Here is a 22,901-nt window from a genome sequence, read left to right as displayed (position 1 = left end):
TATAGAAGCATCGCTCAGGCATGCTGAGATGGTCTTGGAAAAGGAAAAGCAGAGCTAGAAACTCTAGGGATATCAGGGGCAGCAAAAAGAGCTGCTGTTGCTAGCTGTGTTAGCAGAAAAAGAATAAACAAGAATAATGTGAGTCTGCTGCTGAGCAGGGAGGATGATTTATCGATAGTGGCTGCAGATAAGGCTGATGTACTTAATATATTCACTGCCCCAGTGTTGTCCCCAGCTTTGGGACTACACTGGTGTGGGAGACATTTGTGTTATGAGACATAGTTCAAAGATGGGAGGAACTACTGATGAAAGAGGACTGACTCGGGGATCTCTTGAGAAATCAGTCTAGCCATGTCCAGGCCAACAGCATGCAGGGTTGGACCATCAGGCACACAGCCAGTAGATACCAGAAAGAGATTCCTCCCCTTTCCTCAGGCTCATTAGATCATACTAAGAACAGTGTGTCCAGCTTTGGATCTCTAGTAAAGAGTGCTACAGAATGCTTCCTGAAAGCAAACAGCTGAGTGATTGTTATTTAAACACTCCCATGTGAAAGAAAGCATTACATGTTATACAAATTGAACCAGTTTCTAAAAAGTGAACAAACAAAAGGTGAGATCCAAGAGAGGAAAAGGTTACAATCCAGACTACATTATGAGAATATCCCTGGTTAATATATCAAGTTTAGAGATGAGCTAGCTGGATCTGAACAAATGTATTTTGCAGATATGTCCATTGTCCCATTGGTAAATTTATGTAACTCACAAGTATACAGGATGGTGTAGGAGAGACTCCATTATACACACTTATAAAAGCTGAATAAAACTAGAGTCTGATGAAATTTCAGTTATTTTAATGGGTCGTTTGGAGAGGGATTTGTTTGTTTTGGGGAGGAAATATACCCTTGTTAATTATATGATACATGAAACACCAGTTAAAGACAATAATACTCAGATAAGATAAAGATTTGCTTTCTTTTATTGATGTGTAAGAATGATTCATAGGCTCTGTATGACTGATTCATGATTCCCCTGAATAAGTGCTACAACTATCACAACAAAGTCCAACGTGAAAGTTGCAATTTTTTTTTTCACAAAAATGTGAGCTTAGCAGTCACTGAACTTTCTTAAGCAAGCCTCCTACATTTTTTTTTCTGTCATTTATTTGGCAGTTCTAGTTTCTGTATTAAATTTGGAAACCCTGATGTCTCAGCTTGATACAGGGTTTACATGAGGAAAAGATGAACAGACTTGATTCCACCTTTGGTTTCCCTGTGGAAAGAGTAGAAAATACTTTGGCCTCTTCTTCAGTTGAGAACAACCCCAGCAGTCTCTAACCTCATTACTGCACTTGAAGATCATTACAGTATGTATATTCTCTAGTAGAAGATGTCATTTATCTATAAGTTCTCATTTTACACACAGGACAGAGACATGTCAACAACTGAATCACCACTAGGATGTCTCTTTCTCAGACCTGGCCTGCGGTCTGAAATACTGCCTTAAGAATGATCCCTATTCAATGCAATTCCTAAAAAAGATTGCTTTTCAGATCTATCCCCCTGCTTCATATCTTTTTTCATTCTTGCTCTTCATATTCATTTCTTGGACTCGGGCAATTGGGGGTAGTTTTGTTTTGTTTTGGTAGTGGTTTGTTTCTTTGTTTTGATGCATTTATTTTTATATACACATTCTTATTTATACTGGGAAATACTACAATACCACTTTGGTGTACTGTCTTAGAAAAGAGAGGGGGATAGTGCAAAAATTCAGTAGAGAATGACAGTTTGGAACTATAAGCTTTTCAAGAATAATCATCCTCTTTCAAAGTAACAGGCACTTCATTAGTCAGCTCATTAGGAGTCACTTTAATTTGCTGTTCACTTAAGACTTCCCATGATTTAGCATTTACTAAGAATGTTGCTTTATTTCTAAAACTGTTGTGAACTATAAAATATCACTTTTTGATGGGGCAGGGAGTAATTCTGGCAATTCCTAAAATCTGTTAAATGTCATGAGAGGGAAACCTGTCCTTACATAATATATAGATAGATAGATAGATAGACAGACAGATAGATAGATGACACAATAATTATAATTTAAAATCTGATCTTAAATTTGCATTTACATGTAAAAGTTTATGTTAGTCATTTCTCTTGCAGTAGTTGTATCTCAGTGTGACCTTCATAACCATGATATGTGAAGCCTGATATTTTTGGACCTGTGACAAAAAATAGTTTAGATAATATACTTTCCAGGTAACAATTAAGGTGAAAGATAGATTTTTTCCTCTGTCATTTCATCTCAGTTGATATATTTTCTTGAATTCATCAGCAAGTGGAAATAAAGTGTTTTATTCATAAGTTTTTATTTACAGGAAAATGATCTCAAGGAAAATGGATTAATACCAAAGTATTACTTAAAAAGGAATCAATTTACTTTGTTCCCATGGAGCAGGGATAATAACTATTGCACATAACAATGTGAGAGAAATCATGTTTGAAAGAAAAGCATCCACACAGAATATATTTATCTGGATAATAATTTTGTTTTGCATATGTTGGGTTCTGCAGAGACAGTAACACTACTGGCAATTCAGCTGCCACGGTATCTGATTCTTTATAAATGAAGTCAAAAAAAACAACCAGAAAAGAATGTAAATAGACCTGCATGGTCTACCAATAACACTTCTTCAGCTGGTTTATTCTTGGTTTGTGTACTTGTTTTTACAAAATAGAATCATATGCCTGTCTGCTAGGGAGTTATCTATGGACCACATAGAAACCTCGTTTCCACTCTAAATAGACAGAACCAGAGAAGGAGGATGCTACCTGCACCTAGCACCTGAACTAAAAACATCACACATGACAGACACTAATTCTGTATGTAGCTGGAGCAGCAGTTAGCAGTCTTTAATTAACATTTTGGTATTTGAGAGCAGCTCTTTAGACCCCGTTTCTGCTTATAGCATGGGAGAATGGATTTCCTGGTTTGGAGACAGAGAGAAACTACGTCTTTATACAGCTTTATGGTCACCCAAAAACAGTGCGCAAACTCTATCACTCTTCAAAACTTTTCTTTGAGAATCTGTGATTAAAAGCACTAAAGCCACTTCTGTGCCACCTCATATTCTTGTTGCCATAGGCAATCAGTGTAATTTACAGAAGCACTAATGATCCTCTAAACTGTGGACGAACACAGACTGGGTCAGGATTGACATTCTACATAGGGTGTCTTTTCACACCAGCTTGTGAGCTGCTCCATTAATCCACAGGCAAGGCTCAGACATTGATTTATAGATACCTGGTTTTGTACTTCAGGGCTGTTATTCTCTCACATAACATGTTATGTTGTCTAAGGGATACAAATGGGCTTCAAAAATAATCCTTTTGGGAAGTGTCATTTCTTTTTGATGGACTTTGGTGTTGATTTTTGTTATGCTTTATCAAGCAGAAATGATGTTATACATTTACTATGGAAAAAAGGATCACATTTTCCTTTCTTTTATAATCATTATTAAAAATGACCTGCACTTAAGGTTTCCTTCCATTCTCATTTGTAAACTGAAAGCATTTTTTCAAGCAAGTAGATAAAGCAGCAGCAGTGTTTTACCTTAAATACTGTGACAATAGGATTTATGGACTCTGAGACTTATAGTCTTCTGAAACTACGAAAAGAAAAACTTCCCTGTACAATAGCCATAAACATGCAAAATACTAATGAGATTATCTAGCATTTTTTTTCCAGAGAGGAAGGAGTAAAGCAGATTGGCACAAATGAGTTTTGAAAGGAGGAAATTTGCAAGCTATTTTCAGAGACACACTTGCATTGATTTCAATGAAAAGCAGCAGAGAATGCTCTTAAGAAATAAATATTCTTACAAAGGCACCATCTCTGAAGTCTGAGAACATCTGGGAATAAATGCTTTAAAACATGTGTTAGTGATGAAGCATATTTACATGATGATTAACTGTTTTTCAAGTAACCTAGGTTTAAGAAGCAGAAAAAAAAATTATACATATCTATCCTTGGTCTGAAGTCATCTTTGCCCCTTATCCTGTGGATTACGGTGTAGGCATGTACACTGTAATCCACAGGATATCTTATAATTTTATTTATTTATTTATTTTTCCTATTCTTGCTTTGTATGTAGAAACTCAAATCCAGCTGATACTACTTATCAGTGGTATAATATGTCCCCACCAGCTTTGGTTTACACCTAAAGATCAGGATTTTTAGCATTGCAAAAATTAAATGTAGCAGTTTAATTCTGTGAAAGCTGTAGGTACTCAAGCCAAGTATTTGTAGGCATTGCTATCTAGCCCTCAGGTCATTAGGAGAGATTCTAGGTGCAGAAATAATCAGTTACAGTCTAGTCCAGTGTATTTGCTTTAAAGAGGCCAACAATTCATGATCTGATAATATTAAGGACTGGTGTATTTGGGTGTTGTAATAATTCCACATTATATGAAGGAAACTGTTGTGTTTTTCTGAGATGAACATTTTTAGGCATGTCTTTGTTTTCTACTGCAGTCTCGTGTGGCAAATCAGGAATTTAAATGAGGTCATGTCAGAATATAAAATAAATTATTTTTATTGACTTTGTGATACTAAGAAAGAACAAGAATGGGAAAGCAAGAACTTTCAGTAAGCAGGGAAGTACTGAAGGCAGCTCTGATTTCTGGCCTAAGCTTTCTTCTTGTAATTTCCACTTAATTATCAGCAAAAATATAGTTAATAATGTTGATATTTAATCACCATTTTTAGGTTTTGATGATACATCTCTTCTTTGTTAACAATGAAGCTGGAATATATATATTTTTTCTTTCTTTCTTTCATTTCTTTTTCCCCCCTGGATAACATTTCAGTGCTACAATAGGGGGCATTATCAAGAGTAGGTATAATGAAATCTGTAACTAGAGTGTGGTTGATGAAACAGAAAAAGACAAGAAGATCTCCCCTTTGTAATATTTACTTGGACTTTTTTTTTTTTTTTTTTTTTTTTTTTTTACTGCATTTTGGTATTCTTTGTGGAGATGTTTACTGATAAGATTTCACTGGGATTACAAAATGAAAGAAATTAAGAAAAGCAGAAATGAAAAGAAAAGCTGTATTATACCAGGAGGTTAGTGAGGAACCTTAAATAGGTCACTTAAGGAAATATTGGAGGTCCAACAGCTTCTTGTGACTAGCAATGGCTGGAATTCTGCTTTTAAAATATTTTAATGAAATTTCTAAAAGATTGTTCAAACATATATGTTATTTTCTTAAAAATAAATAAATAAATAAATAAACAACAAAAACAAAACAAAACAAAAAAAAAGAAACAAACCACAGTATACTATACTGAAAAATTAAAAGTATACAAAATTATAAGACCAGTACTTCTCACCTCAGATGTGAACTTTCAGCTACGTAGACTATGAAAGCAGCTGTAGCTGCTTTCAAGCCTAGATTCCTACCACCACTGTCATGCATCTACTCTGCCTTGATATTGGTTCTCAGCTACAGTTCTGATTGCTTTTGAGATACGTGGTTTCCAGAGTGAGTTAGCAATTTCCACAGTCAGCTTGGTCTTGGTAAAGTGCTTCCCATGCTACTTGATTAAACTTTTTCATACTTGGTTGAGAAGCTGGAAACAGTATGGACTGTCTAGCATATAAACTGAGTCATAAACTAAGTCAAATATGTAAGGAACACTTTAAAACTGGACTTAAAACCTCTAAGGTAGAATCCAGTCCATACCACTATTCTCTTTCCATTCCATAAAACCAGAGAGATCAGCACCAATGTCAACATTGGTACTGTTCAAAGTGAGACATTCTGAAGTTTGTATAATACTAAGTATGCATAAGGATACTGTCAGAAAAAGTTACTCTATTTCCATGTCTCTAGCAAGGTCTGATTTGCTCCCTACACCTCTTTCTTTATAATATGTGATCAAGTTCAGTTGAGAAAAGAATTAACACAAATCAGGAGTACGGAAAAACTCTCTCTCTTATTACAGTGTGACATTTGAATATTGACACAAATTAAACATAGAAACATATTAAACATAGAGGACACAATAAGATTATGTCAAACCACACCAAAACAAACAAACAAACAAACAAACAAGAAAACAACAGACTAGCAGCTCTTGTCTCATACACCAAAAATAAAATAGCTTTCACTAAAACTGAGAAGAGTATATTCAAAGCAGATAAAAACTTTGTTAGGCAATGCCTAATTAAAAGATTAAACTAAACTCCACTCCATAGGAAATTATTATTTTAAACAGTATAGATAAATTTTAATTTTGAATATGTGTATCATATCATAACCTTATAGTGCTATTTGACTCCAAAATGTGACACCTGTCTTACTATTGTGGGACTCTATTTTCTACAGCCACAAACGATTAATTCTGTATAGCTCAAGCAAGGGAAATCTGTCCCTTGATTAGTATAAATTCACCCTGTGACTTTCTGAATCCTGCCATAAACCTGTGCTAGTCCAGTCCAGTGCCAGAAGAGTTCCCCCTAGACACTGTACTGAAATGAAATACTCTTCCTGATTCATTAGCCTGCAGGTTTTTTTATTTGTGCCATAGAAGAACTTAAAACTGTCAGAAGAGATTTTTCCAAACCATGTAGGATTTCTTTTTCTATTAAAGATGCAGATGCAGTAATAATAGTAGTTGTATTCTTATTTGTTAAAATTAGATGTATCTAAGCATACCCTTAACCCTGATATAAATAGAATAACTTTAAAGACAGTTTAATTTTTGTTCCTTTTTAGTTATGTAATGTCTTTCATTAGTAGGAATACAAGAAAAGGGGAAAACAAAATCTTCAAGGCCCCCTCCTTATTGAAAATAAATTAATCTTAACTTGAGAAGAGGAAAAGAATTTATTAGAAAACAAAGTAATCAAAAAATATGGTTGAAATTGGTCCATACATTAGCCTACTCAATATTTCTGAAAGCTGATTAAACCATTAGGTATCCTATGTGAAAAGTGAGCAAGAAGTGACCCACAGTTCTGGGCAGGCACAAGAGCCATAGCTAGACTGGGATGGGTGATCGCTGAGTTGTCAGCTTGCTGCTTATGAGGCTCCCTGCCACAAAACCAGCAATGCTGAATGGGACAGGCAAAAATTTTGTCTTCTCAGGACAAGTATTAAAACCTACATTACTCTACAGACACAACAGAAGAGCATCTATTTCTAATAGCTCAATGCCTTCATAAATATTCTGGATTTGTTCCAATAAATTTTATTTTTAAAAATGTTTGGAAAAAAACCTTGCATTAAGACAAGGTTATTGTAGACAGGGTTTTGAATAAGGGGAAAAATGTTCTTTCTGTAATAACTTGCAGCAGCAAGTTATTACAGACTGACTTGATTCATTCACCTTTCATATCAGCCATGGCTAACACATCAAATCTACAGTCAAAACTGCACTGTCTTACCCTCATGTCAGTTAATCTAAGGGGACTTGACGTACATGCAAGGTTCTTCAGTTTTGGTAGCTACCAGTTGATTGGTAGGTTCACAGCATTTATGGAACACAAAAAGGTGATAACAGGCCTGTGCTGGCTGAAGACTAGATGGTGAACTTCTACATTAAGTCCTGATCTTTATATTTGAGAACACTTAGTACCATTTTCACTTGGTCAATATGTTTACGTTTTTAAAAATTTTATTTTCCTATCCTCGAAAAAGAGCTTAAAAGGCCTTAAAAATGTTAGCTTGGAACCTTAATGTGTTTTAAGAATACAATTATGTTTAATTTGCAGTTAGTTGCAGCAAATTACATTTCTAAAACTAGGTAAGTGGCAAGTAATTTGAGAAGATTATAAGCACCCTGCAAATAATTGCTTAATCTTATATTTGCTCAAACCTATATCCTTCTGTAGTGCATCTAGAATATCTGCTGCTTATAGTATAAGCATACATGATGTCCTTCTGTCTAACAAGTATACTTTATAAGCATAAACATTTAAAACACAGAGTAAGAAGTAACAAAGTATTCAGTGGAATACAATCCTTTCTGATTATTATATATCTATTCTCAGTCCCAACATAATTATACTTTTTGTGTCAAAAGCTTTACAGCTTTACCACCTCAAGCAATATTTTACAGCTGTCAAGACTGATTTATGCAATAATGACTTAAACTGCAAAATGGAGTCCTCAAAGGAAGAGCTGTCAAACATTTTCACTACAAATAACTTTATTAAAATAAGAATTGATATTCTGTATAAACAACATCCTACCTTTAACTATAATACAGATCATATAGCTATATAACTTGCGGAAATTAAGTTGTGAGATAGTGAAGAATATTCTATACAGTTACTTTGATATCAGAATATAATTTTTGGATTAAGCAGATGTAATGCCTTATAGGTAAGATTTAAAAAAAATGTTTCAAAAGAATATTTCTTGTTATTTATCTGCATTTAATTGCATGGTTTTTATTTTTATTTATTTATTTAATTAAAGGACTATTTACATTAAAAAAAAAAAAAAAAGAAAGAAAGAATTCTTTGAGTCCTTAATCCCATAAGCAGTTCCAGTGAAGGCTTCTTTTGTGATGACAAACTATTAATTTGGACCGTTAGTTCTGGCATCCATGTATTCTTATTAACTGTTTTTCTCAGTAGTTGTTAATTCTTTTAATAGCTATGTAATTGTTTACTGTGACTCTAACAGGACAGAGTATCAGAATAATCTGAATAGTCTAGATTGTGCAAATAACCTTCTAAAAAGAAAAACGAGTGAGAAGAAATTCAAACCAAATGTAGGCTATCAATCTCATTCTGATAGAAATACAGTAGTAAGGCTGTTAGCTGCAAATATTAAAAACTTCCGTAAATATGGGAAATCAGTGTGGTTGGGACAGGGCCTGTTGATTCTGTAAATAATGCTGCCATTCCAACTTCATGCCACTGAAACAATTATACGAAGCTCTCACAAATATTCTCCCTGTTATTTGCATTTTACTGGGCATATATTGAGGACTCTGTAATACGGTCTTCAGAAATGCCTGTCGGCAGAACCTTAAGCCATTGACAACTTTGTGAGCTGCCATTCTCCACTATATGCTTAAGTATTATGTAAAGCACACTACACAATGGGTGGCTATGAAATATATATGTATATAATGTTCAAAGCAGTGGGCAGTTCATTAAAGTAACTTGAGTTACTCACATAGAAAAAATTAAACTTGTGTGTGTTCGTCTTGTCTTGTGTTGGTACTGAGCTCTTGAAGAATTCTCATATTCACCCATACAACACAATACAAAATAAACAACTAACCAGACACTAAACTCTCAAATGTTTAAAAAATTCTTTAAATTTAATCTGCTTCAGAACCCAGAGAAAATCCTTATTAGCTGTCACTACTCTGTATATAGTTCTATATAAAACACATTTCCAAATTTTAGATGAAAAGCGAAGTGTATCTCTTTGGCAATTTAGAATAACTATTAAATATGTTTACTGAAATTTATTATATCAATCATACAGGTAGTTTAAATTTTGTAATACCACACAAACTTCAGAACTTTTTCTCACATTTTTAAAAGAAATTTAACATTATGTGGAATGAAACAAAAAAGTCTGATTGAGTTGTCTGGGAGTTATAAACTTGAGTGTCAAACCTATCTTGCATTTTGTCAATATTTGCCTATAATCAGTGACTCAAAAATTTAAATATATAAATTTTTAAAAGTCACCTGTTTGTTTAAATTTTGCAGTGTATATAGTGCATGGTAAGTCATTTTGAGCAGCATATTTTTCAGACATTCAACACACATTTGTCTAGAAATACTGTTCATAGTTTTTGAAATTCCTTCACCTTTGAACATACAGTCATATATAGTTATCTTTTGATTTAAGGAAACTATTCACAGCAGGGAAGTTACTGAAAACCTTTTATGCATGAGAGTGTTTACACTGAATAATCCATAACTGTCATTTATAGTGTACTTCAAAATTCAAAACTATTTACAAAGGATATAGCAATTTTTGTGGTCAGTCTGGCTTTGGCCTCAAATAGATTATGATGTGTTGCATGATGCCAGGATTAAGCATTTTAGAAAAATACTTATTTAGGGTAACTGACAGATAGCTATGCAGTAGTTAAGATAGTTAAAGTGCCTTTCCTACCTCCCATTATTGTGGGAGACTGAAGCGCTTTTAAATAACCAGATCTCAAAACAGTGCTCCAGGCTTGTGGCTGTGAAAGTTAGCAATGACATTCTCCTTTTGCAATATTATTTTTAACACACGCCAAGTTAACGCAAACACGGGCTAGATGCGTACAGACACACAGTGTCAGGACTCCTGATAAATCTATGTTTAAGGCACAACTACTACAACCAGTCTCGAACAAAATCTACTCCAGACCACCAAAACAGATCTAAGAACAAAGGACTGTAATGAGAATGTGCTAAGAAGAATATTAAATATTGGCAGTGTGGGTAGAATGGTTGGCCTGAGTCCTATCTGAATTATACCAGCCTAAGCTAAAAATAATATTAAGTTTCTCCAAGATAACAACAGAATTACTAAGAACAGGGTTTAACTCTGTGACTTTAAAATGACAGAGCATCCATTACATGTGATTCTAAAATTGATGCAAACAACACACTGCCACTTCTCCAGAACTAATTTAAGCTCAGCATTTGAATATGAATTTCCTTTTCCTTCTCACAAGAGTATATACACAACAAGTGATGGAATAAGGTACATCACATATTCATAATTTGGATTTGTTTGAAAAACAGGTTTCTGTAAATAACACTGGGTAATCAAAAAAATAATAATAAAATCCAACATGTAACTATTAGGTGTCATAATTAGATTTCAAGTATGTGCATTTTCTAATCTACAAATACAGTCACTTATTCACTTTATGCTCTCTTAATATGAAAAAAAGCACCAGAATTGTAGATTTAACCACTCTTTCTTATATCAGCAATAGTGTTAAAAGATTATACTGAATCTTCACTGTAAAACAGGGATACTCTTCATAGTTTAATCGTCCCAAATTTGTTACTGTGACAACATAATTCTAGGACAACTTTTGTGATTCAAATGTAGATACTCCACATTATCTCATCTTTGAGAAGGATTTGCCTCTTTCTTTATAAAGCAATATTGTCTTCATTATGGGCCAGTATTTGCTACTTTCAATCCCCTTGTGCTTTATCCAGTAAAATATTGCATTTAAATCAAACTATAGTTCCAGGCTGGCAGAATTAAGTTCTCTGAAATGGATACATCATCCCTACTTTCTCTGAGATGAAACAGTTCCTACAATTGAGAGTCCTGCTCTGTGCTTGTGTTATCTTTGCATTGTTGTAGGACTGTTTACTGTAGGAGATTTACATCTGATTTAAAGCTGAGCATACAGTGAAATACTCTATATAGCCACTACTTCCAGGGCAAATTCCCTTACTGATACATGTAATTGTACATCACTGGACATCAAAGGAGATACACCCTACTCCAGTGAAGGGTCTGGCCATACACACTTTTACCAGAAACACAGAAAGTTTTGAACATAAAAATGGACTTTACCATCTTTGTGGTAATAGGTGACTTCCACTTTCCTCTCCTCTGACCCCAGCAGTGCTTGAGCAATTTGAGCAATATGATGTCTTTTAGTCTCTGGTCCATGAAGAAAATCACAGGTGCAAGGTTTCTGCATGACATCTGGCCTGGAGAACCCAGTCATCTCACAGAATCCATCATTGCAGTAGATGATAGCACAATTCTGCACTCTAGCATTAGCAATGATGAATTTTTTATCTGCAATAAAAGAAAGCGATGCATTTTTTAGTACTCTTTCAACTTTTCATAAAGTGTCAATTGCATGGATGGCGGCTAAACAACCACTCATTTCACTGGGATGCCTGAAATACAGAGATTTTCAGTCATTTAATGGAGTTAATTTGATCCATAGCTTTTAAAGATAATTCAATAAAATTGGAATACATTAAAAACAAAGACAGTTGTCTTTTAAGGAAATAAAGCTAGACTGTGAAAGTCTTTTGCAAAACTTCTTTTAACATTTTTCTTTTTTAGCTTCACTGAAACATAGGTGCTAAGTATCATGTTGTCAGCCATAACTCCATGGAAAGTCCTTGAAAGTTAGTAGCTTCTTTGGGTGGGGGTTAAAGGTGGAAGAGAAGGGGGTTCTATGGTGATAAAGCCCAACCAGCTGAGGCTACGCAGTAGGGGCTTTCATGGAGTTGAATGACATTAATTCCATAGTCAGTATTCTAAGAAAACTATCTGGGGAAAAAAAAAAAAAGATAAATGTTTGTTCTCTGTGACTGTTTTAAAGTTACATTTATGAAATAAAATATGCCTTAGTAAAACCATGAATATGAAGGTACATCAAAATTGAAGATTGTGGTGTTTCAAACATTTTTCTGTCCACTGACGTTCTCTGCTTTAGTCTAGCATGCTTTCCCAAACCCTCACCTGCAAGAAAAGTTTAAAAGTTGTCTTTGAATTGTTATTTCATTTGTCTCCGTTTACCACTATAACACACTATTCCAGTTTTAATTACAAATGTACAGTTTTGATATATTTACTGATAATAACATCAATTTGTGCTTATGTTAATCACACTAGTAAGCCCCTCACTTTTAGAAAGACTTTTTGTGTGATACCAAGTTAGCAGTACAAGTCTCCAAAATTTTAAAGATGTTCAGTCTTTGAGCACAGTGCAATATTTGGAGAGAAAAATACGGATTTCATTCTTGCTATTTTCTACTATCTTTCAATCATGATGAATTTTCACTATCACTTGACTATCTAAAAGGTAGGGTTTTATATTCTCAACATAAAAACAACATAAAAACTCTACTAAAGTAGCAACATTGACTTAGCATTTGGTTAAGTCAGGACTACAGTCTATATATTATTCTCAAATAACAAATATTAAATTGGTAATGTGTGTATGTCTAGGTATACGGAAGTATATAAACTGCAGCTAGCTCTAAGAGTTTGCGCTGAACTGATACTAAAAATATGCTAAATATTTAAATAAATGTACATATATCAAAACTACTGTTTCTAAATTAAATTAATTTTAAGCATCAAGTGTTCCTTCCTACTGTTAACAGCAAACCAGAGTTCATCCAGGAAAAACACTTCAGCTTCTCAGCCTCCTCGACAGGTAGTAAAACTGCTGCATTGGAAAAGACCCCAGAGTCTCTCCCTGAGGATGCATTTGCACTGGTTTGATAGATATTTTAGGCTTCCATAAACAAAGCAGAAATATTTAACAGATATATTAAAATGCAGTCACGATGACAAGGTAAGAATATTTTCTGTTTAATAGCTCCTCTGCATATTATTTGGTTCCTTTAAATCAAAGTCTGCCTGTTATGCTTTATTTTGAAAAGACAATGATAATTAATAACAATAACAACAATAATAAATCTAGCCGATTTTCTTAGCCACCATATGGATAACAAAATTGTACACTGTTTCAGAGACATCTCACTGGTTTAGAAGGTAAGAAATATAACTTCTGTAGCTATACAACATGGATACAGTCAAAGATAAAAACTGTTCATTGAAATAGGGGAAGAAAAATGAAAAGCTCAATAATTCAAGTCAGTAATCTGCATTCTAGATCAAAAACAACGTTACTCCTGCGAGGGATCCCCTCCTCACCTCTGGGGTTTTCTGCCCAAGCTACAAACTTAAAATAGTCCGGAGCTGCTGTCCATTTAGTCACAAGCAGAATCAAACTACTGTAGCAAAATAAATAGAAAGAGAGAACTTACTTTGCCCTTCAAATTTTCGTATGATTGTGCCCAAAAATGTATTTTGTGGTGCCACATGACCTCTGCGAACAGGCATGTTTGTACAGATCTTCGGCTTTCTGTGCACAATGACTTCTCCAAGGATCTCCTACACGGCTCCAGCCCAAAGCACAGAGCCAGCTACCCTTTGTGACAAATCATCGTCCTCTGGAGCTCGGAAATCTCTTCCCATTAGCACCACTTCTAGACACACGCTTTTCCTATCGGAGTCAGATCCATCCCCCAGTTTCTTTCTTTTTCTTTCTTTCTTTCCTCGCTTTCTTTTCTATTTTTTTCCTGGAGGACCTCGGACGCTATTGTCTGGGCGGGTAGGGGTGGGGTAAGCAGGAGGAGGAGGGGGGGAAGATTACAAGGGTAATCGATCTCTAGCACCAAACATCGCCAATTTTCCAAAGCAAATGGCTGTGACCCGGCAGTTTCCGACGCTGTAGCGGTGGTTGCAGGGCTGGAAGACTAATGTTGCTCCGCTGCCAGAGGGAGTGACGTTCCCCCCCTCCGGGCTTCACCACGGCGCGCAGCAGCTCGGATTACTCAAGCGTGGCTTAGCAAGAGCCAGCCAATAAATCTCTTCAAAACTCGGCGACAAACAGCGGCATCGGGAACGAGCTACACCCCAGCACGGCCGCGGCGCGCTTCAGCCCCCCTCTGCCGCAACTGCAGGGGGGCAGCGGGGACCCGGGGCGCTGACGGCGGCAGCAGAGGGGGGTGTCCCCGCTACCTCCGGCCGCCCCCTGCTTCCCCGCCCCACCGGCCCCTGCACGGCTCCCGAGCGCGGCCCCAGGCGCTGCCAGGGCCCGGGGGAAGCAGCCTGGTGCACTCCCCGTCTGCAGCTGAGGGAGGTGTGTGTGTTGGGGGGGCGTTGGTGGGGGTCACTTTGGAGTGATGGGGGAGAGGAGAGGGACCAAGGGACCACCGGCGCCCTCGGCATCCTTCCCCGCCCTAATATCCGTCCCTTCCCATTCCGCAGCGCGACCTAGGCGGGGGCTTCCCCTCCATACACTCCCCCTCCTGTCGAAACGGGGGGAACCCTCGGCGCGGGGGGGCGCCGCTGCCCGGCCGCTCGGGGGCTGCCTCCCGGGGCCGGGGTCCTGGGGCGGGCCCGGAGCTGGCCGCGGTGCTGAACCCGCCCCGCACCGAGGCGGGCCCAGGGAGCGCCTGGGTTCTCCCCCAGCCTGGCTCGGCTCGGCCTGTACCAGCCCATAGGACAGAGCGTACTGTTTTGGGGTTGTATTAGGGCTTCCCGCTCTACCCAGCAGGTGGAAACGGGGCGCGCTCAGCACGGGGGAGCCCGGCGAGGTGATACGGGGAGGGAGCTGGGAGCAGCCATGCGGTGCTGGAAAGGCATCTCCAGGGGAGCACAGAGCAGCGGCGGCTTCTTAATAAACTCACAGGGAAAGGGAGAGGGGGGGAAAAAAAACAAAAAACAACAGAGGGGCATCTGCTCTCTGTTCTTTGTAATATCAAGCACAGGATATTGAGCCAGCAAACCACCGCCTCCCACCTGTTCTCCCACAAGACAAACAGGTGTTTCCTTATTCCCGTGGGTTTTTCTCAGGTGTGGCCTTTGTTTCACTGTTACCGCACATCTTCCTCTATATTTATCAGGGGAGGGACACAGTCTGTTGAGTATGTGGGTACATTTCTTGACTAATTTCATTTAATCTCAGAGGAATCATTCTAGATTTACACAACTGTAAATAATGCCTGAAAATACCACTTATATGCACATAAATTGTATTTAGAAGGCTGCATAGTAATTGGCTGTATACTAATTACAAAGCCTCAGCTAGATTTAGTGGTATGTAATCAGGTACATAATCAATCTTAGGAAGTGAGTGTTGCTCATTTACAGAAGCAAATGTTTAAATGTTTTAATCTGTATACTCAGATGTCTGAATCAAAGGAATAACAGCCATATATATTCTTTGTCATGCTATTTGGAGAACTGTAACATCTTTGTGACTTTCTGATCAATGCAAGAAAATGAAATTCTGAGGATATTTTTATTCACACTTCATGTAGTGAATTATGGATGAGGCTGCAGGTTAATTTTTTCTCTTTCAGCTGTTTATTTTGACCAAGAACACCCATATATTCCTCTGAAAATGTATTGAAGGTCCCAAAGACAGCAGCTGAACTTGTGGACATAAAGGGAGAGGAGCATTTTTATTTTAACATTGTATATAATACCTAACATCTTGACAATTAAAATTTGACAGGAGTGAATTAATTCTGATTTTTACATAAAGAAATTGTACTTTGGTGTTTCTAAAACAGCAACAGAGAATAAGCACAATAAAATTGAAACCTGTACCAAACAATCAATGTTTTATTTTCAGTATTCAACAATTAATAGCAAATTAGGTCGACTGAGGAACCCCACAGGCTACTAGAGTCTAGAGCCCTTTAGGTGCCTGGCTGGCACAAAAATACATAATTAAAAAACAAACAAACAAAAATCCACACAGCAAAACAAACAACAACAACAACAACAAACACAAAATAGAATTGAGAATACAAATCTCACTGAAGCGTCATCTTTTCATGTTGTTTGAGCATCAAACTATATGTGCCTGAAATAGCAGAAACTAAGATTCCATTACTCCAGAAGTCCTTTTCCATACTGTCTCCTGATATTTACTAGAAGTTTGATGTTGATTAAGTGAATGTACATCAATCAGAGTCCACAGACTCCCTCCCACCTCCCTTTGTCGGTTTAGGAACCTCAAGGTAACCCTGGCCAAAACAAGATAACTGCTGCTGGAAGACATGATCTGAGACGTGCTTTTTGTCAGGGGAGGAATTCACAAGAATGATGGCATGTAATAACTGCATAAGCAATAGGTGGCATCAGAAAATCTTTCATCACAGTGATTTACACCCCTGCAGTCTCATAGATGCTGTGTTACTCCTGGAGTGTTTAATACTCATTGTGCATAATATTTTATAATTTTCTGTAACAAGCCAACAGTGAGAGAAGTTCAAGATGAAAATATATTAAAACTGGACAATTTAGTAACAGAGAGAAAAGTGATCATTTGAAAGGATTTGCATTTGAGTGGGAAAATATGCATGTAAGTGACAAAGTTTGAATTCATCACAAACATGCCTCTCTAGTATGATGAAAGAAATGGAGAATGCCTTGGAGTTATATGTTTTATCTATAAAGTTGTACGGTTGCCAGCTCTGCAAGGGACAAAAATGCCAAGGGAGGGTCTCTCCTGAGCTAAAATGCATCTAGCACGACCGACCCCCTCATTCTCTGCCCCCTTGTGGCACTGCCCCTCATGGCCCAGCGATAGTTCCCCTGTGAACACTGCTGCTCTGCAGCAAAATTATATATGGCATTTCCTAGCCTCAAGGATTGAAGTTGATTTTGAAATTTCAGTTTCATGAGATTTCAGTGGCTTTTCCAACACGTTAACTACTTCTCTTTCAAGTTCCTTGGGAGAATTCAGAGGGATATGTGACTGGAGATATGTTATTGAGCTATTTTGACATTTTAGCAGTTACCAATTAAATCTCTTATCATGAGGAAAATATATCTCTGTGGAAACGTCTCTAATCATATTTCCCATTCATTTTGGGAAAAAAGTATAAAAAGGAGTCATTCAGTTTTAGACCAGCATTCTTATCATCCTTGACTATGACTTTATCTCTTTCATGCTGCAAGAGATTGACTCCATAAGAGAAATTCCTTCCTTTTCCAGCTCAAATAATCTTCAGCTGCATGTTGTTCCTTCTCAAAGTCTTACTTTCCATTTCATTGTTGCCCTGATTCTACAGTTTGCCCGCTATAGAGAGAAGTTTATTAGCACAATCCCATTTGAATAAATGCACTGGAGCAGTATACAGTTAAGTCTTGATAGTTTTGATTTTGTTTTATTTAGGTTTTGGTTATTTCACATGTGTGTGTGTGTGTGTTTCATTGTTCCAGCTAGCATGAGGTATCTGTGTTGCTTTGGTATCTGTGTTACTTTTGCACTGTATATAATGTGTGCCCTGTCATTTATTCATCCATCTGTGCCTCCAATTTTAAATAAATCTGTGAATGTCTTCAGGGTTGTCAAATGAAATAATGAAACTATTTGAATTCAATTTTGTTCTAAGATGGCCTTTGTGATTCCTTGAAAGATTTATGTCTCTTAATGAACACCTCTTCTCCTCTCCTCTCCTCTCCTCTCCTCTCCTCTCCTCTCCTCTCCTCTCCTCTCCTCTCCTCTCCTCTCCTCTCCTCTCCTCTCCTCTCCTCTCCTCTCCTCTCCTCTCCTCTCCTCTCCTCTCCTCTCCTCTCCTCTCCTCTCCTCTCCTCTCCTCTCCTCTCCTCTCCTCTCCTCTCCTCTCCTCTCCTCTCCCTAAAGTTTCAAAATATAGCTCTAGATTTTATTTTAATCCCTTGTGATAATAATGATAATCAATTAGGTTATGGCCGGCTGGGATTTAGGCCTACAGGTAAAGTATACAGTTACCTGGGACAACAGGCTGCCAAATTACATCTGTTGGAGAAGACAGAAATCAGCTGTTTGAAAATCACTAGCAGCAAAACAGCAAATCTCTGCTGGTACTTCTGAGAAGATTTTAGGGTTCATGTGGCAGCAGTTTCTGCTGCTAGAGTTGGGTCCATCTATTAGTAGCTTTTCTTTACTTGCACTGTGCTGATACTCCATGGACCAGTAAGTCTTTCATAATCCTACAGCCATGTAGCCTACACAGCTGCCTACATAGTGAAATAGAAATACTTCATTGTTGTTGCAAAATTCATCTTGATTTATTTCACTTTCATTGTTCTCTGAAAAAAACTCTTATTTTTAGCAAGACCTTTGATATTAATGAGATTGCATGAATGTAATTTTTCTTTGGCCTAAAGGTTTAATTCTTCACCATGTCTGTGTATGGTTCTCATTAGTATTCAGGACTTCAGATGTTTCAATGGGAGAAAAGATATCAAGTATTTAGTATTGCAAAATGACAAAAGAAGTTTCCACACTACATTATGCTCTAAAAAGTGGTTACAAGCTTGTTAAATTTACAGCCAGCTGACCCCCAGTAGTCATGTGTTTCCCTGCCTCCTTTCCCCCTCAAAAAAAAAAAAAAAAAAAAAAAAAAAAAAAAAAAAAGTTATTTGGGATTTTGTTCAATGTATAATATGTTTTATGTGGAATTCCCTCTCTGAGAAACTGTAACTTGATGACAAGAATATGAATTATAAATGCAAAATCTTTAATTGTAGAACTTCTGTGAGCTTAATCTTTTAGGCTGATAAAGGTAATGCCACATGGCAAGAAACTAAGATAGCAAGTAACTTTCTCTGGAAGGATTTGTGAAAAGTTAAGTTTGTTATTCTAAAGTATATGTTACTCTTATTACATGCTATGTTGGAATGCCTAGGGATTCAAAACCTCATGACCTGAGATTGTTTTGGATGTCGTATGTACAGGTCATGAAAACAGAATTACAAAAAGCATCAATATATCCATCTACTTTATGTCCTGCCAGTGGATTGTTCCCTTCAGTATATTTGTGTTTGTATTATTCATTTAGGATTTAAATTATTCAAGCAATGAGGCTTCCACTTCTTCCTCTGAGAGACTCTTTCAATATCTCTCTGTCTCACCACAGGGTTTCATTCCCTCATATTAAGCCACGGTTTTGGTGTGTTCTCTTGCTTTGGGAGTTTACATTATTTAGATGCTCATCTGATTCCCTGGGTTCTTGCCCAGTAATGGGTGCCTCCAATTACTCCTTGCTGACCCTCTCTGGCCAATTAAGAGTGACAGAAATGACCCCAGCATGTTCTGTGCCTCTTGAAGATTTTTTAGTTGGATTATATTGCTATGTCTGTCATTCTGGCAGCAGTCATTCCAGACAGAACACTGGTAATAACTAGGTAAGACATAAAACGTACTTTTATTGATTTATTCTTTTCCTCATACAATATTGAAATTACAGCAGCATACAAAAGCAGAACCCTGCTCTGTATTTTTGTGAATAATTATTCTGTACCAAGGGAAGTGTAATTGAAGGTAAATATGTGCATTTTCTCTAATCTGTCTTCCCTCATAACAGAAATTCAGGCATAATATTTTGGAATAATAGTTCATGTAAAAACTATCATAATTAGATCACAGCTTAAGTTTGGTCTCTTCAGAAGTGTATGCTTAACAAAAATGGAGTGAACTGGGAAAAGGAACAAATTCTGATCTGTATGCATTCATTGCTAGAGTATGAAAAGGGTAAATCATTGACTGTAAGTTATTTATTTAACTAGACCTATTCATTTAACTATTTCTAAAACTACTTCTCTTTGTACCTGAGTTCCCCCAACCTTGTCTACAGAGTATTCACACATTGGGTGATAAGACTGTTATTTGTCAGGCAAAATTCCTTCCTTTTCTTAGCTTCTTCCTCGGATAAACTGTAGTTTGGATTTCTTTTGTCTGCATATTCTGCATGTCTTTTTATCAATAATAACGAAAGGTGTATGTACCTTGTATTTGGAGCTGGCTTAACGTGATTCCTGGCTCTCAACCTAATGGTGGTGAAAAGTATGGAAGTGGTGTAGAGCTTCCTGAGCTTGCAGGCTTTATGGTTTTGCTGAAATTGCTCCTACTTTAACTGCAGCAGGCACACAGGGTTTGTGTCCTCAGAGAAAACCAGGAGGTGAGCTGGCCTGAGTTGCGATCTTCCGGGCATGTAGCTCCAGCACATTCTGTGCAGGCAGAATTTCCTTTCACAGAGAATTTCAAACTGCATTTCTATGCAATCATAAATAAAAACACACATTATCAAAATCACTCACGGAATAGACTCACTCTTCCTAACCAGCTCTGTGTAAAAATGGTACGTCTCTATGGATAAGGTTAACTTCAGAGAGGTCACAAGATGAAGGAGCTCATTTCTATTCCTCAGCCTTTTTCCTAGCATCAAGCCATAGCAGCTGAATTCCTGATCTGGTAGCATTTCCATATGCTGCTAGCTTAGCAAACAGTAAGGTATCCAGAGCTCTTCCTTTCCTTTCCTCTGCCCTGCAGCACTGACAGTGAGGCACAGCTGCGGGGGAGAAAAGGGCAGCAGATACTCTGAAGGAGCATGGTTCATGTTTGGGATTTTTCTTGGGAGTGACCAAGGTGCAGTGAGGCCTTTTACATCCTTTGGATCAGACTAGATGTGTTTTCAGTCAGTAATCACACATAAATTTCTTCCTATTACAGATTCATTTTAAAATCAATAATGTGCAGTTTTGAAGCATATAAAGTGTTCTCATTTGGGCACCACTGTTATGGCAGTACAGAGTGTCCTTGTAGATTTTTCATTTTAATAGATAAATATGGATTTTGTTTTGCTTCCCTTCCTTGTGCTGATATATTGTAATTTTGCATAGATCTTGTACCCTTCCTCCTTAAACTGTGAACTCAACAATTTTGGATATGGTGTCCTAGAACCATGGTGTCCTGTACATAGGAAATAAATTCCAATTTCACTGAGAAGAGAAAAAAAAGTAGTATGAGTTTGTTGTGTCAATGTCTCCATACTCATTTGATGAAGGTTATATTTTTTGCTCCAAAATATCTTAGTAGTAGTACATTGTGTTTCTATGTTAATCAGAAAACCCAGACAAGCAGAGTATGCTTTTTCATTTTTAGTGTTCTACATGTATACCTTCTTTCCTCTTTCTGCATTCTGTTAACATACTTTACACGGTCACTTCATCTAAATAAGGTAACTGCAGTTTCTACACTGTGCTCACTTAGTCATTAACAATTTTATTATTAGCATATTCTAACACTCAGTTCTGTAGGCGAAACTTTCTCCACCTGGCATATATATTTTCTTGCTACAACTGTCTTTTTCCACTTTTGATTTTTTCAGTATTATTCTCACAATAATCATATTTCTCTGCAATTATACAGAGTCCAGAATCAGATAAAACTAATTATTCCTGACACTATAGTTCTCAGTGCTGTTCTAATTGCTGTCAACAATAGTCTGCATATATCCAGGTCACATATTTCTATTCCAGTATTCCCACTTTTCTTTCATAATATCGTAGCATGAGATCACAGCCAATTTTATTACAAAAATCCATGTTTGTGTAATTCATTTGAAGAGACATCCATATCCTGAAAGAGCAATTTCTGTCACAACTGTAGCATATGAGCTGATCTGCTGTCTCTGCAGATAAAATACATGTGATGTAGGCCATGTTTTCAAACCCAGGTGCCTGTCTGAAGCTAGCATCTCTAGAACTATATGGATGCAGCTGCAGATGAATGGCTGGATTTTTCATCAATGCTAAGGACTGTATTCAGTAATACTACTGAAGCCAATATGAACTGCAGGTACTTGGCAAATGAGAGTTTTGCTCATAATCTATAATGACAGAGAGAGATAATCAAATGACATATCTTGCTTTTTTGAAAGGGTCATTTGCTGCCTAAGATGTATTTTATTAAAATAATCTCTCCTAGATTTCCTCTCTTTGCCATTATGTCTACTTCATTGCAATACAATTAAAATATATACTATCATGCTCCTCCTCCTGGATTTTCCAGTACTTATCTACCATCCAGTGCAAGTTGTTTGGCAGGATGAATAATGACAGTCAATATTTCTGCTTTGAAAGAGTAATAAAAACAGTACTATATCCCAAAATATATTCAGAAATAAAAGTTTTTGTTCTCGAAATCATCATACAAATTCCCGTAATTATTTTGCATATTTCCTATTTATTGCTTTTCAAGTTATTTAAGGCAGGTGCGTATGGGATCACATTAGAGATACTCATTCTGTTGATGAGTATGATGATTTTTACTATTTCTGTACTACTTATTTTCATAGTATAATATCCAACTATTGTGGTATGTTTTTTTTTGAAAGACAAGGTCTTTAGTATGTTCTGTAGCACCCAAAGCTGTAACTCAAAAGCGCTATGCTTTAGCTTGGTAATGGTGTTTTTGAAAGCCTAGTTTCACATCTCTTGGTGGTGCTGGAAAGCAACAACAAAAAAGCAACCCACAACTAACCCATATACTGTTTTTTTTTTGTTTGTTTGTTTGTTTGTTTTGTT

General features: G+C 36.9%; 1 protein-coding gene across 8 annotated transcripts in view; it reads right to left on the bottom strand.

The window, feature by feature from the left end:
* The window catches only part of KCNH7 (potassium voltage-gated channel subfamily H member 7), a 222,020-nt gene extending 207,506 nt beyond the window's left edge, over nt 1–14,514 (bottom strand). For all 8 annotated transcript variants that reach the window (XM_084524177.1, XM_084524179.1, XM_084524178.1 and 5 more), the window contains exons 1-2: nt 13,796–14,514; nt 11,571–11,801 (exon numbers count right to left, since the gene is read on the bottom strand). In XM_084524177.1, the coding sequence (XP_084380303.1) occupies nt 11,571–11,801; nt 13,796–13,871 (307 nt within the window). In that variant the 5' untranslated portion in view covers nt 13,872–14,514. The remainder of the gene's footprint in view (nt 1–11,570; nt 11,802–13,795) is intronic.
* Nucleotides 14,515–22,901: the final 8,387 nt, after the last annotated feature.

The sequence above is a fragment of the Aythya ferina genome, assembly GCF_964211825.1.
Source record: "Aythya ferina genome assembly, chromosome: 6".
Lineage (NCBI taxonomy): Eukaryota > Metazoa > Chordata > Aves > Anseriformes > Anatidae > Aythya > Aythya ferina.
The sequence above is the reverse complement of the archived record's forward strand: the minus strand, read 5'-3'. Positions and strand labels throughout refer to the sequence as shown.